This window comes from Aquarana catesbeiana, linkage group LG10 (assembly GCF_042186555.1).
Source record: "Aquarana catesbeiana isolate 2022-GZ linkage group LG10, ASM4218655v1, whole genome shotgun sequence".
NCBI classification, from domain to species: Eukaryota; Metazoa; Chordata; class Amphibia; order Anura; family Ranidae; genus Aquarana; species Aquarana catesbeiana.
Genome location: NC_133333.1, coordinates 211,279,002 through 211,290,436, shown reverse-complemented (window position 1 = coordinate 211,290,436; position 11,435 = coordinate 211,279,002). Strand labels below are relative to the sequence as shown.

Genomic DNA, 11,435 nt, shown 5'->3' with positions numbered 1-11,435 from the left:
AACCACCACCAGGAGGATGGGCTACCCAAGAGTATAATCAGTACAATAATATTAAAACGTATATATTTTATTTATACAAAAATATAAAAGCACAAAAAGGCTTAACATGGATCTTGGATCAAGAGAAGATGGCACCCAACACGTTTCAAAGTCCCGTTCTTCCTCTGGGGTGCCAAATGAAGATATATACAGTATCTCACAAAACCGAGTACAACCCTAACATTTTTGTAAATATTTTAATATCTTTTCATGTGACAACACTGAAGAAATTACACTTTGCTACAATGTAAAGTAGTGAGTGTACAGCTTGTATAACAGTGTAAATTTGCTGTCCCCTCAAAATAACTCAACAACACTGTCAATGTCTAAACCACTGGCAACAAAAGTGAGTACACCCCTAAGTAAAAATGTCCAAATTGGGCCCAAAGTGTCAATATTTAGTGTGGCCACCATTATTTTTCAGCACTGCCTTAACCCTCTTGGGCATGGAGTTCACTAGAGCTTCACAGGTTGCCACTGGAGTCCTCTTCCACTCCTCCATGACGACATCATGGAGCTGGTGGATGTTAGAGACCTTCTACTCCTCCACCTTCCATTTGAGGATGCCCCACAGATGGTCAATAGGGTTTAGGTCTGGAGACATGCTTGGCCAGTCCATCACCTTTACCCTCAGCTTCTTTAGCAAGGCAGTGGTCATTTTGGAAGTGTGTTTGGGGTCGTGTTGATATTTGGCCCAGTCTCCTTAGGGAGGGAATCGCTCATGCTCTGCTTCAAGTATATCACAGTACATGTAGGCACTCATGGTTCCCCCAATGAACTGTAGCTCCCCAGTGCCGGCAGCACTCATGCTGCCCCAGACCATGACAATCCCACCACCATGCTTGACTGTAGGCAAGACACACTTGTCTTTGTACTCCTGACCTGGTTTCCGCCATACACGCTTGACACCATCTGAACCAAATACGTTTCTCTTGGTCTCATCAGACCACAGGACATGGTTCCAGTAATCCGTGTCCTTAGTCTGCTTGTCTTCAGCAAACTGTTAGCGGGCTTTCTTGTGCATCATATTTAGAAGAGGCTTCTTTCTGGGACGACAGCCATGCAGACCAATTTGATGCCGTGTGCAGCATATGGTCTGAGCACTGACCGGCTGACCCCCCACCCGCTGCAGAAATCATACGTCTATTTCCCAAAAACAACCTCGATATGACGCAGAGCATGTGTACTCAACTTCTTTGGTCGACCAAGGCGAGGCCTGCCCTGAGTGGAACCTGTCCTGTTAAATCGCTGTATGGTCTTGGTCACCATGCTGCAGCTCAGTTTCAGGGTCTTGGCAATCTTATAGCCTAGGCAAGGGGTAGGCAACCCACGGCATGCAAAGCCTCTTTAGCCGGCACTCGGCTCCCTCCCCATCAGAAGAGCAGCGCAGGGAAGTATCAGTGAGTCACTTCAATGCATTCCAATTTCAGAATTCCCCACACCGGACTTGCACTGAGAGGGAGGCACTGTGCCCCCACACATTGTAAAAGATGGGAAACATTGTTTGGTTCTCTTACTTTGCTGTAGCTACGATCGTCCGCTTTTGTGATGGGGAAGAGATTGGGTGCAGTTCTACTAGGGAGAGGGAGGGGCGGTCCCTGGTTCCAGGAGGAGGACTGTCATTGGCCACTGCTAAAGCCAATCACAGTCCTGCTAGCCCCGCTGAGCAGCTTGAGGAAGATGACTCGCTTGGTTGCCACTATCAATCTCAGAAAGAAGGGATTTCAATGTGATTGAGAAAACCCCAATCAGGTGACAGTTTGTGGAATTACTGTTGAGCTTCTGGGAACTTTGTTGAAATTATTCCTGAACCTTTGTGTCACCTACTACTGAACCCCGGCACTCCGTGCCCCTTTAAGCCAGAGCCAGTATTCAGCGTAATAAAAATCACATCCAACTTTTGCTGCGGCGCACATCGCTGCACTTTCCTCAGCTGCAGGGGCCCAAATTATGATCCTGCACAAAGGCCCACTGCTTTCAGAAAATATCCCTGACCTGAGCTCATCATTGCGCATCTATTCCAGATGCTTGTATGTGACGTTACATAAAAGCACGTGGGCTGGATGCGAGAGGTGGATCAGCAGGACGAGTGTGCCAGGACAGGTAGATGTGTCTCATCTCTGCTTGCTTTCACCACTCTGCATATCATAGATAAGAAAAGGGTACAGCAGTGAAGCAGATGAGTAGGAGGGTACAGTGGTGGGACAGATGAGCAGGGGGGTTCAGTGTTGGGTCAGATGAGAACGGGGTTTAGTGGTGCGACAGAAAAGCAGTGGGGCAGATGTGAAAGGAGGTGTATTGGTGGGACAGATGAGCAGGGAGTTACAGTGGTGGGGCAGGAGAGCAGGGGGTACAGAGGTGAGACAGCTGTGCAGGAGGTACATTGGTGGGGCAGATGAGTTCAGTATTTGGACAGATGAGAAGGTGATTCAGTAGTGAAACAGAAGAGCATAGGGATACGGCGGTGGAGCAGATGTGAAGGGAGGTACAGTGGTGGGGCAGATGAGAACGGGGTTCAGCGGTGGGACAGAAAAGCGGGGGGGGGTTCAGTGTTGGGGCAGAAGAGCAGAAGGGTACAGCGGTGGGGCAGATGTGAAAGGAGTTGCATTGGTGGGACAGATGAGCAGGGGGTTACAGTGGTTGGGCAGAAGAGCAGGGAGTAAAGAGGTGGGGCAGATGTACAGTGGCGGGGCAGAGGAGAAAGGAAATACATTGGTAGGACAGATGAGTAGGGGGTTGCAGGGGGGGTACAGAGGTGGGGTAGAGGAAAGAGGAGGTACATCGATGAAACACATGAGCAGGGGGATACAGTGGTGGGGCGGATGTGCAGGGTAGTACAGTGGTGGGGCAGATGAGCTGGGGCTGATCTGAGGTGTAAAGATGCTGGAAATGGGGCTGATCTGAGGTGTAACGGCACAGGAATTTGGGCTGATTTGAACTGTGGAGTTGCAGGAATTGGGGCTGATCTGAGGCTTGAGAGTGCAGGATGTTATTTTCTCACTATTACTTAAGTAGTTTACAGCATTTACTTTATAAAAAATCCTTTTCGTGATTGAGAGTGTGAAGTTGACATTTTTTTGTTATAAAATTGGCACACTCAATTTCTTTGAAAACATTTTTCGGCACACTGTGCTCAAAAGGTTGCCTACCCCTGGAATAGGCCATCTTTATGTAGAGCAACAATTGTTTTTTTTCAGATCCTCAGAGATTCCTTTGCCATGAGGTGCCATATTGAACTTCCAGTGACCAGTATGAGTGAGAGCGATAACACCAAATGTAACACACCTGCTCCCCATTCACACCTGAGACCTTGTAACACTAACGAGTCACATGACAGCAGGGAGGGAAAATGGCTAATTGGGCCCAATTTGGACCTTTTCCCTTAGGGGTGTACTCACTTTTGTTGCCATCGGTTTAGACATTAAATGGCTGTGTATCGACTTATTTTGAGGGGAGAAGCCAATGAGCCCCAAGGATAGTGCGGACACACAGAGTGCAAATTAGGGTACACCCAAACAGTATGTATAAAAAATATAAAAGTTCACTTTATTGGTACAAAATGGAAAAATATAACAATGAATATGTACACATGTAAAAGCATTAATACATCTCAATGGAGGATAGAACAAGCTGCTAGACTAGAATCACCGACATGTTTCGGAGGCCAAAAAGAATTATTTTTGACATATGTGTGTCCTTCTTCAAGGTTAAATAGAAAAGCAGACTATTCCATATTCTATCAAGAACAAAAAAGGAAAAGAGGGGGGTATTGTGAATGAGTAATTTACAAACAATGGGTTAAAGCATGGTAATATTACAGCACATGTAAGATTTAAATATAATGTCTATTCGTACTTAGATGTATTTTCAAATCTTAGAAACATGCACATCATTGGATGAAAACGTCAGGCCAAAGGTATTTCACTTAGCTGTGCCTCAAAGCTTGATCTGTGTGATTTTAATGGATTAGGAAATAAATCCCATGGGAAGTAAGTGAGTCCCCTAAGTAGAATATGAGCTTGGGCAAACTGCAGCCATATTATGAGGGGACAGCACATTTACATTGTTATACAAGCTATACACTCACTACTTTACATTGTAGTAAAGTGTCATTCCTTCAGTGTTGTCACATAAAAAGGTATAATAAAATATTTACAAAAATGTGACGGGTGTATTCACGTTTTGTGAGATACTGATATAATAAACGAAATGTGAAAGAAGATATATCGCTACAGCCACCAACTAGAACACTTTAAAAGCAATTTAGTGCCATTGCAACAGTCAAGCAGCAGGGAGAATGCCCGTATTTCTCTCACTTGGGTGGCAGAGAGGACACCCCAAGTCAGATGTAAAAATATGTAGGGAATGGAGCAGGAACAAAGGAGGAGTTCCCTTGATCAAGGGTAATTAGCTAAATACCAAGGGCAGATTAGAAAAAAAAATCCTATGGCAAAATCTGCTCAGGACTGGAAGTACATCTTGTGGCAAGCAAGCGCCAAACAAATACAAACATGGTGGCTATGCTGGGTCACCCCACACTATGCAGATAACTCAGAGCTGAATAACAGCATACTCACGTCATACAATATTCCTTTCCTTGATGGGCATGTTCATAATGAAACGCTGGAAGCCAAATGGTTTTAGGTTTAAGGTCTGGAAATCTCCATCAATCAGCAGCTCTGCCACTGCCCGTCCCACAGCCGGAGCATGCTGCAAGCCATGTCCGCTGAACCCGCAGGCAAAGTACATGTTCTGCACCAGTGGATGTGTCCCAATTACCCCATTTTGGTCGAATGTGTTGTAATCATAAAATCCTGCCCAGGCTGATTTTACCTAGGAAAACACAGCAAACGTGACTTTATCACCTATAAATTGCTACATTTTGATGTAAAATAATGTATTGGGATTAAAATGCTAGACTCATTTTATTCTGTATAAATTAGGACAACTAAGTAAGACATTTAACTTTTAGAAATCTATTAGAAAGCCAAAAGTTTATGGACACCTGACCATTACACCTATAGGAGCTTGCTGGATATCCTATTCCAAAACCATGGCCACTAATATGGAGTTGCCCTGTTTGTTGCTATAAAAAGACCCTGCCCTTATGGGTAGGCTTTCACAAGATTTTGGAGTCTGTGGGAATTTGTTTTAATTTGCGAGGTCAGGTACAGATGATGGATGAGAGGACCTGGCTCACAATCAGTGTTCCAAATCATCTTACAGGTGTTGAGTAGGGTTGTGGCTAGGGCTTTGTGCAGGAAACTCAAGTCCTCCACACTATACTGGTCAAACTGTCTTAATGGAGCTGACTTTATGCTCAGTCATGCTGGAAGGCTGCTGCCAGACAACTTAACTAGTCAAATTTTAGACTATTAAGGAATTAAAACCCAAGATTACCCACCCATCCAGATACCTCTTGTGCAATTGATCCAAGCCCTGATAAAGGTGGATTTAAGTATGACCCCCAAACCATGTTGGCTGACAACTTTTGACCCTTTTGAATTTGACAAATAAAAATGTATATCTAGACTGGTCCCTAGAGCTTTGGCTTTCTCTTTATACAAGCTGACTCTTCCAGGGAACGCCTTGGGGCTTCTCCAAGCAGTAGAGAACTGCCACACTAGAGATATCTGATTTATTCAGCACTACCTTTATTTTTAGTGAGGAATGTTCTGGTGTGAGGGAAGTGCATTTACAGATGCCTTTTGGATTAATATTTTGAGTACATTTAAAATGCAGGTTGGAACTAAACACTGGAAAAGCAGCTTAGTATGTGAAAGCTTAACAGGAAGTATGTGGGTTATTTTTGTTTTTAAGATTCATACTTGCCTAGGTGGATGCAGAATCGGTCAGAGGCTGAATCTGTCCCCCGCTGGCTCTAACACTGAGAACTGAGCGATCGAACACCGCCAATTGCTTCATTCTCGAAGATCCCTGAGCAGAGAGCTGGTGACCAAGTCAACACTCTCTGCTCTGCCCAGCCCCCCCCCCCCCCCCACCGCACTCACTGGAGCACTGGGCTGTGGAGGGGGGATGGGAGCAGCCAGCTCAGGCACTCAGTGGCCTGCTGAGTGCCTGAGCCAGGTGCAGGTCCAGGCAGATCCAAACTTCATTGTCGCGATCTTCCCCGAGCATGGACTGGCTCTGTGATGTCAGCTGACAGTGGGCTTCAGTCCTCTCTCTGCTGAAAATGGGTCCATAGGATAAGTACAGCCAAACAAGCTCTGGCTGTACTTCTCCTTTAATAAATACAGAACCTTTCTGAAAAAAAAGGTGCACGTGTGAACAGTTGGCTGCCTCTGCTTGCCAATTGGATTTATTCCTCTGCTAATTTGTATACTCATTTGAAACGTTATATATACATTTTATACTATGTATTGACATACAGATTTATACTCAGCTGGGGTACACACACTGTGCTCCATATTTTACAGCCAAATTAAAAAACCTGGATCATAGTATGAAGCTTGCATTGCCTCACAATCCTAATTCTCTCTGCTCAACGTAGCAGAGAGAGCTCCTTGACTAGAAAAGGGCCGGTCATGGCCGCACCACTGCTTTAGCAATTGGCATCTTAGTGTAATTTCAGTAAAAAAATTTTAGACTAGGGATAGGATATATTTTTCTCCATGTAGCTGACTTCCAGTCAGCAGACTTACCCAAGAAGACTTCAGTATGTAAGGCACTACAACATAAAAATAATGAGAGTATCTACATTTCAATTTTTCAGAGTGTGAGGTTTAAAAGGTCCTCCTGTGAGACTTTATCTCTGTATTGTGTGGTACTTACCTTGAGTGACTCAAACACGGGTACTCTGTGCGCCAAGAGTGGCCACACCTTCTCTTGGAAATAATTGTGGTCAACATCCAAATTGCTGATGTCTGGTTCCTCTTCCTAAAGGAATAAGAAAGTAGTGAACACAGCCCTCACATTATGTGAAACTTAATTTTAGTCACATTGTTATTAGTTTTAGATACTGCTGGCGTAATTCCTTGGATAAAGAAGGTGCGGCCTTCCAAAAGCATATGCCATTAGGATCTCCAATGAAGTCATGCCAGACCCAGGAGCAAGCAGTGTGGACGATTTGATTGTATTACTTTGATATGCTTTGTCAGTCTGGATGTCTGTGAGTAGATTCCTTTACGCGCTCTTATGCAAATGCATTATGGTAAAAAACATTTTGACATCAGTTCAACTTTAAGTTGAAATACCCGCCTGTTCTCTGGAGCTGTCCCCCATCGTAATGCCTTTTTTTGCCACAAGATGTACTCAGCCTTCTGTTTTGAATCATGGACAGCATCATTCAACCAGAAAAACTGAAGACATCCTGTGAGTGGGAGGATGCATTACAGTGACTGTACTCGCTGTGTAATGATACAGAGTCCACTGCATCACTGAGTATTAACCACCTACGGGGGAAGATTCTGCATGTCACGTGATCACCAAAAAGTAAGATTACAAAAAAATAAATGAAAAAAAACTACTCGAGCCCTCCAGGAAGGGAAGAGCCTGGAGAAAGGGATATAATAAATTTCATACAATGGGAGCAGGAGGTGGGATGGGGATAAAGTAAGCTGTAGAGATGCATGCTTTTAGTTCACTAGTCTTCAGTATAGTGGAGGATGTGTAAATTACAAGACTGGCCAAAACAGACTTAAAAATCATTTTACAGGTGAGAAAGCTTCTTGTTTTTGCAGCTGTCAATGTATCTAAATTGATGTACAGTAACTCTCAATATACAGTTTATAGTTGCTCACCTCTGATGGTGAGAGACCTCCGATGTAGTTGCCCCCAAATCCTTCTCTTCGAAAATACACTCCAGAGCTGTCTATCAGCATCGGACAGTCCATCCCAGGGCCATCGGGGCTATTAAACATATAGATATATCTGGAAAAAAAATATTCTATCGCTCTTATCAATGCTTTCTACACAGGTAAAGGCTCTAAAAATTTCTTCTGTGGGTTACCCTTCACTGGTTCCCTTTTAGATTCATGTTGACCCTTTTACTTCAATATTTTCAATTCCTGACCCAAAACGCAGTTCAAGAATTTCCAAAGTGCTATTTGGGTACTTGTCCCAGGCTGGAGATTCATATTATTGAGGCTGGAGTGTAAACATGAGTGCCAGACAACCAGCATTTGGAATTGGGAGCGTTCAGTAGTGCCAAGCACCATGTTTTGTTATGCCAAGTTTCCTTTCAAGCAAATCTGTGCCTTTTCAATGTAGGACAAAACAACCGGGTTCACTTTAGTTTCCCTCCCAGCAGAACAGAATGACTTTTCTTCCCCACCCCTCCATTCAACCATACCAAGTACTTATGGCTTTAGAGAAACATGTGCCTCAATTCCATTCCTTTCATGCGACAGTGCTTGTTTATTGGCCAAGCACTGTCAAACTGGGGCAGGGAGAACATCCACACCCCCTCGCAAAGTATGCCTTTTGCTCATCCCTGGGCAGATGAATGATGTGGTTGGGAGGCAAAAGAAAAGTATGTTTTTCTAAAGGGTATTAAACTGACTCATAGAGCAATAGTTAAAAAAAGTCCCTTATTTTCATGATTTGTGATGACATGAGACCTGTACCTTTTTGTCCTAAGCAGGCTTTATTTTGCTACACATTGATTCAATGGTGGCTTTTTGGTTCCTTTATGCCCACCTCTACATAACCTTTTTTGTTGGTTCTAATCCCACCAAATAGAAGCCACTGCTTTCATGTACTGGCACTGAAGATAGCCAACAGTTCTGATACATGGGGGCTAGTCCTTTACCCCCTGCCTGAATTTTATTCCTCTTTATTCCATGCAGATATTGTCATGGTTGGGATTTCAACCAAGGGTGTTAGTGCAAGATACATCTATGCTGTAATATAACATAGAAGTCTATAAGACAGCTCTAAAAATGTGAAAAACAAAATATGAGAAAAACTAATAAATCGGTTTCTAACCCCAAACCTTCATGCAAAGGGTGCTCCTATACTGTCTCTATACTTCTCTCTCCTGCCTCAGTGGACTTCATTACCCCCCAGTTCTCTACTTGGTGTATTTGTGCGACATCAAAACAATAATTAAAAGGGCAACTCCAGAAAAAAACGTTCACCTCTTTCTGGGCTCTACAGGAAGTTTTGTTCCTTCTGCTGTGTTGGGACTCCCCCGGCCCACTCCTGCCATCTCTGCCACCTTTGCAGACCAGGCACCAGCAGCATTAATGACCGCAGAGCATTCCACCGGTTGACTCTCCAGACTATGTGGCATTGACACCTGGAATCAGATATTTGTTATGTCTTTGTCCATAATTTGAAGTCCTTAGTAGTAATTATGCAAAACCTAAGTTGAACAATATATTGGAAGGGGGTATATTATTTGTGAGTGGAACCCACTTTGGCCTCATATCTGTCACTCAGTCAGTCTCTTTAATAGTAAAAAAAACAACTACTACTTGGTTGAACACAATAGGGATGTTTAAAGGCAGCATGCCAAGATCTTTTTGCCAGTTTTTGGAGGATTCACAAACAGTTGTATCTTGTAACACAGGGGAGTAATTTCCCATTTCCCATAAATCTTCCTCAGAGCTAGGCTACAAAAGCCTAGCTCAGAGGAAGGGGGTGCGCCCCCAAAACGCGTTAGCTGTACCCCGTGTCCTGTGCATCTCCAGGCATTGTGTTTATGGCCTTTTGTCAGTTGCATTTTGTGAGTACCCACTTTTAGATAAAACATTTTTATTATTAAATTATCTTTGGTAATGCACTACAGTCCCTGACAAAAGTCTTGTCGCTTGTGTACAAATTGACCTGAAGTGCCGCTAAAATATATTTCTAATCAAGATTTTGTTACAAGAAAAGGGTCATTTTAATCCCAGCAGCTTTTGTAATAATGTTTCAGTGCAAAACGAAACTGACAAAAAGTATTCTAATATTCACAGCTTGGTAAAGCCCATTGAGTCAATTTTTGCCAAGACATAAGTGTTGTCGCCTTGTTATATGTGACTAATAATGGATCAATTAGGTCTCAGGTGTATATAAAAAGAAACACCAGTACACTAGACCTTCTCAACTGCAACTAGACCTCTGCAAACATGCCTAAGATTCACCCGGAGACTAAAGTGTTGATCATCAAGAGGCTGAAGACCAGATCCACTGCTGATGTGGCAGACACCTTCAATGTGTCTCAGCGTCAAGGTCAGAGGATAAAAAAAAAAAAAGATTTGAAGAGACTGGGGACGTTTTGGACAAGGCCAGGTCAGGCCGACCCCGTAAGACATCTGCTCGAGAGGACTGTTTGTTGGCTCGAAAATCCAAGGCCAGCCCATTGTCAGGGAAGACGTCTGCAAGGTACTACTGTAGGTACTACTGACGTCTGCAGGCGCCAACCAAAAATGTCCAGAATGACTGTGGGCGCTTCTGTTGATGCGCGAACGGGACCGCGCGTTGGCGCGCGCCTGTTACCAGAACTGGCGCCAGTCAGTCTATTTAAACGGAGCTTCAACACTGGCTGGTTGCTGCTTGGTCTACAGCGTTATCTGAATCCTGATTCCTGTCTGTTTGACTTCTGCTGCCGATCCGGCTTGTTCCCTACTACCGCTGCCTGATTCCGGCCCTGACCCCTTGGCTTTCCACGGACTATTCTCTGTCTCCAGTTCCTGTTACCTAAGCACCTGTTGCCGAACCTGCTTGTGACCCGACTACGCTTCTGCCTGCTGTCTATGCCTGATTTGCCCGTCTGTTGCCAAGACCTGCCTGTGACCCGAATACGCTTCTGCCTGCCACTTCTGCCTGTCTGCTGCCTACCTGAATCGTCTGACCCTGCTTCTGGCCGTCCAGCCTGCTGCTAGCTCCTGCGTCCAGTGGTGCATCTCTACCTATCTCCTGCCAAGTCTGCCAGCCATCTGCCATCTCTCCTGCCTGCTACCTGCTGTGTTCCGGCTTCCTGCTGCAAGTTCCTGGCTTCCACTGATACAGACTTCTGGACTGATCATAGGCACTCTTACCCCACCGTGCTCCTGAGCCTGCTGTCCCACTATCAAGGGCTCTCGAGCCGGAGCTGTACGAGAGGCCTTCCTCTACACGTCAGGCTCACCCACCAGGTACGTGACACCCATTCTCCACTGCAGCAGAGCTCCACAAACCTTGTCACCTGAAGTCCCTGTGTCAACCAGAACAGTTTGTCAGATTCTGTCTTGAAATGGCCTCCATGGTCGAATCAGTGCCCATAAGCCAGCACTAAACAAAAGACAGTTGAAAAACCGTGTGGCATTCGCCAAGGGCCACAGCCTGCTAAAAGGATGGACTCTGGAAAAGTGGCAGAAGGTGGATTTTTAAGATGAATCTTCTGTTGAATTACACCACAGTCGCCGCAAATATTGCAGGAGACCTACTGGAACCCGCATGGAGCTGAGATT

At 44.7% G+C, this 11,435-nt stretch overlaps 1 protein-coding gene across 2 annotated transcripts in view; it reads right to left on the bottom strand.

The window, feature by feature from the left end:
* The window catches only part of FOXRED1 (FAD dependent oxidoreductase domain containing 1), a 34,158-nt gene that overhangs the window by 613 nt on the left and 22,110 nt on the right, over nt 1–11,435 (bottom strand). Inside the window, exons 8-12 of one of the 2 annotated variants that reach the window (XM_073603266.1) lie at nt 9,138–9,298; nt 7,800–7,929; nt 6,832–6,936; nt 4,617–4,872; nt 3,487–3,775 (exon numbers count right to left, since the gene is read on the bottom strand). In XM_073603266.1, coding sequence (XP_073459367.1) covers nt 4,618–4,872; nt 6,832–6,936; nt 7,800–7,929; nt 9,138–9,298 — 651 coding nt within the window. In that variant the 3' untranslated portion in view covers nt 3,487–3,775; nt 4,617. Of the gene's footprint in view, nt 1–3,486; nt 3,776–4,616; nt 4,873–6,831; nt 6,937–7,799; nt 7,930–9,137; nt 9,299–11,435 lie in introns of those variants that run through there. The other variant, XM_073603265.1, reaches the window with a different exon arrangement.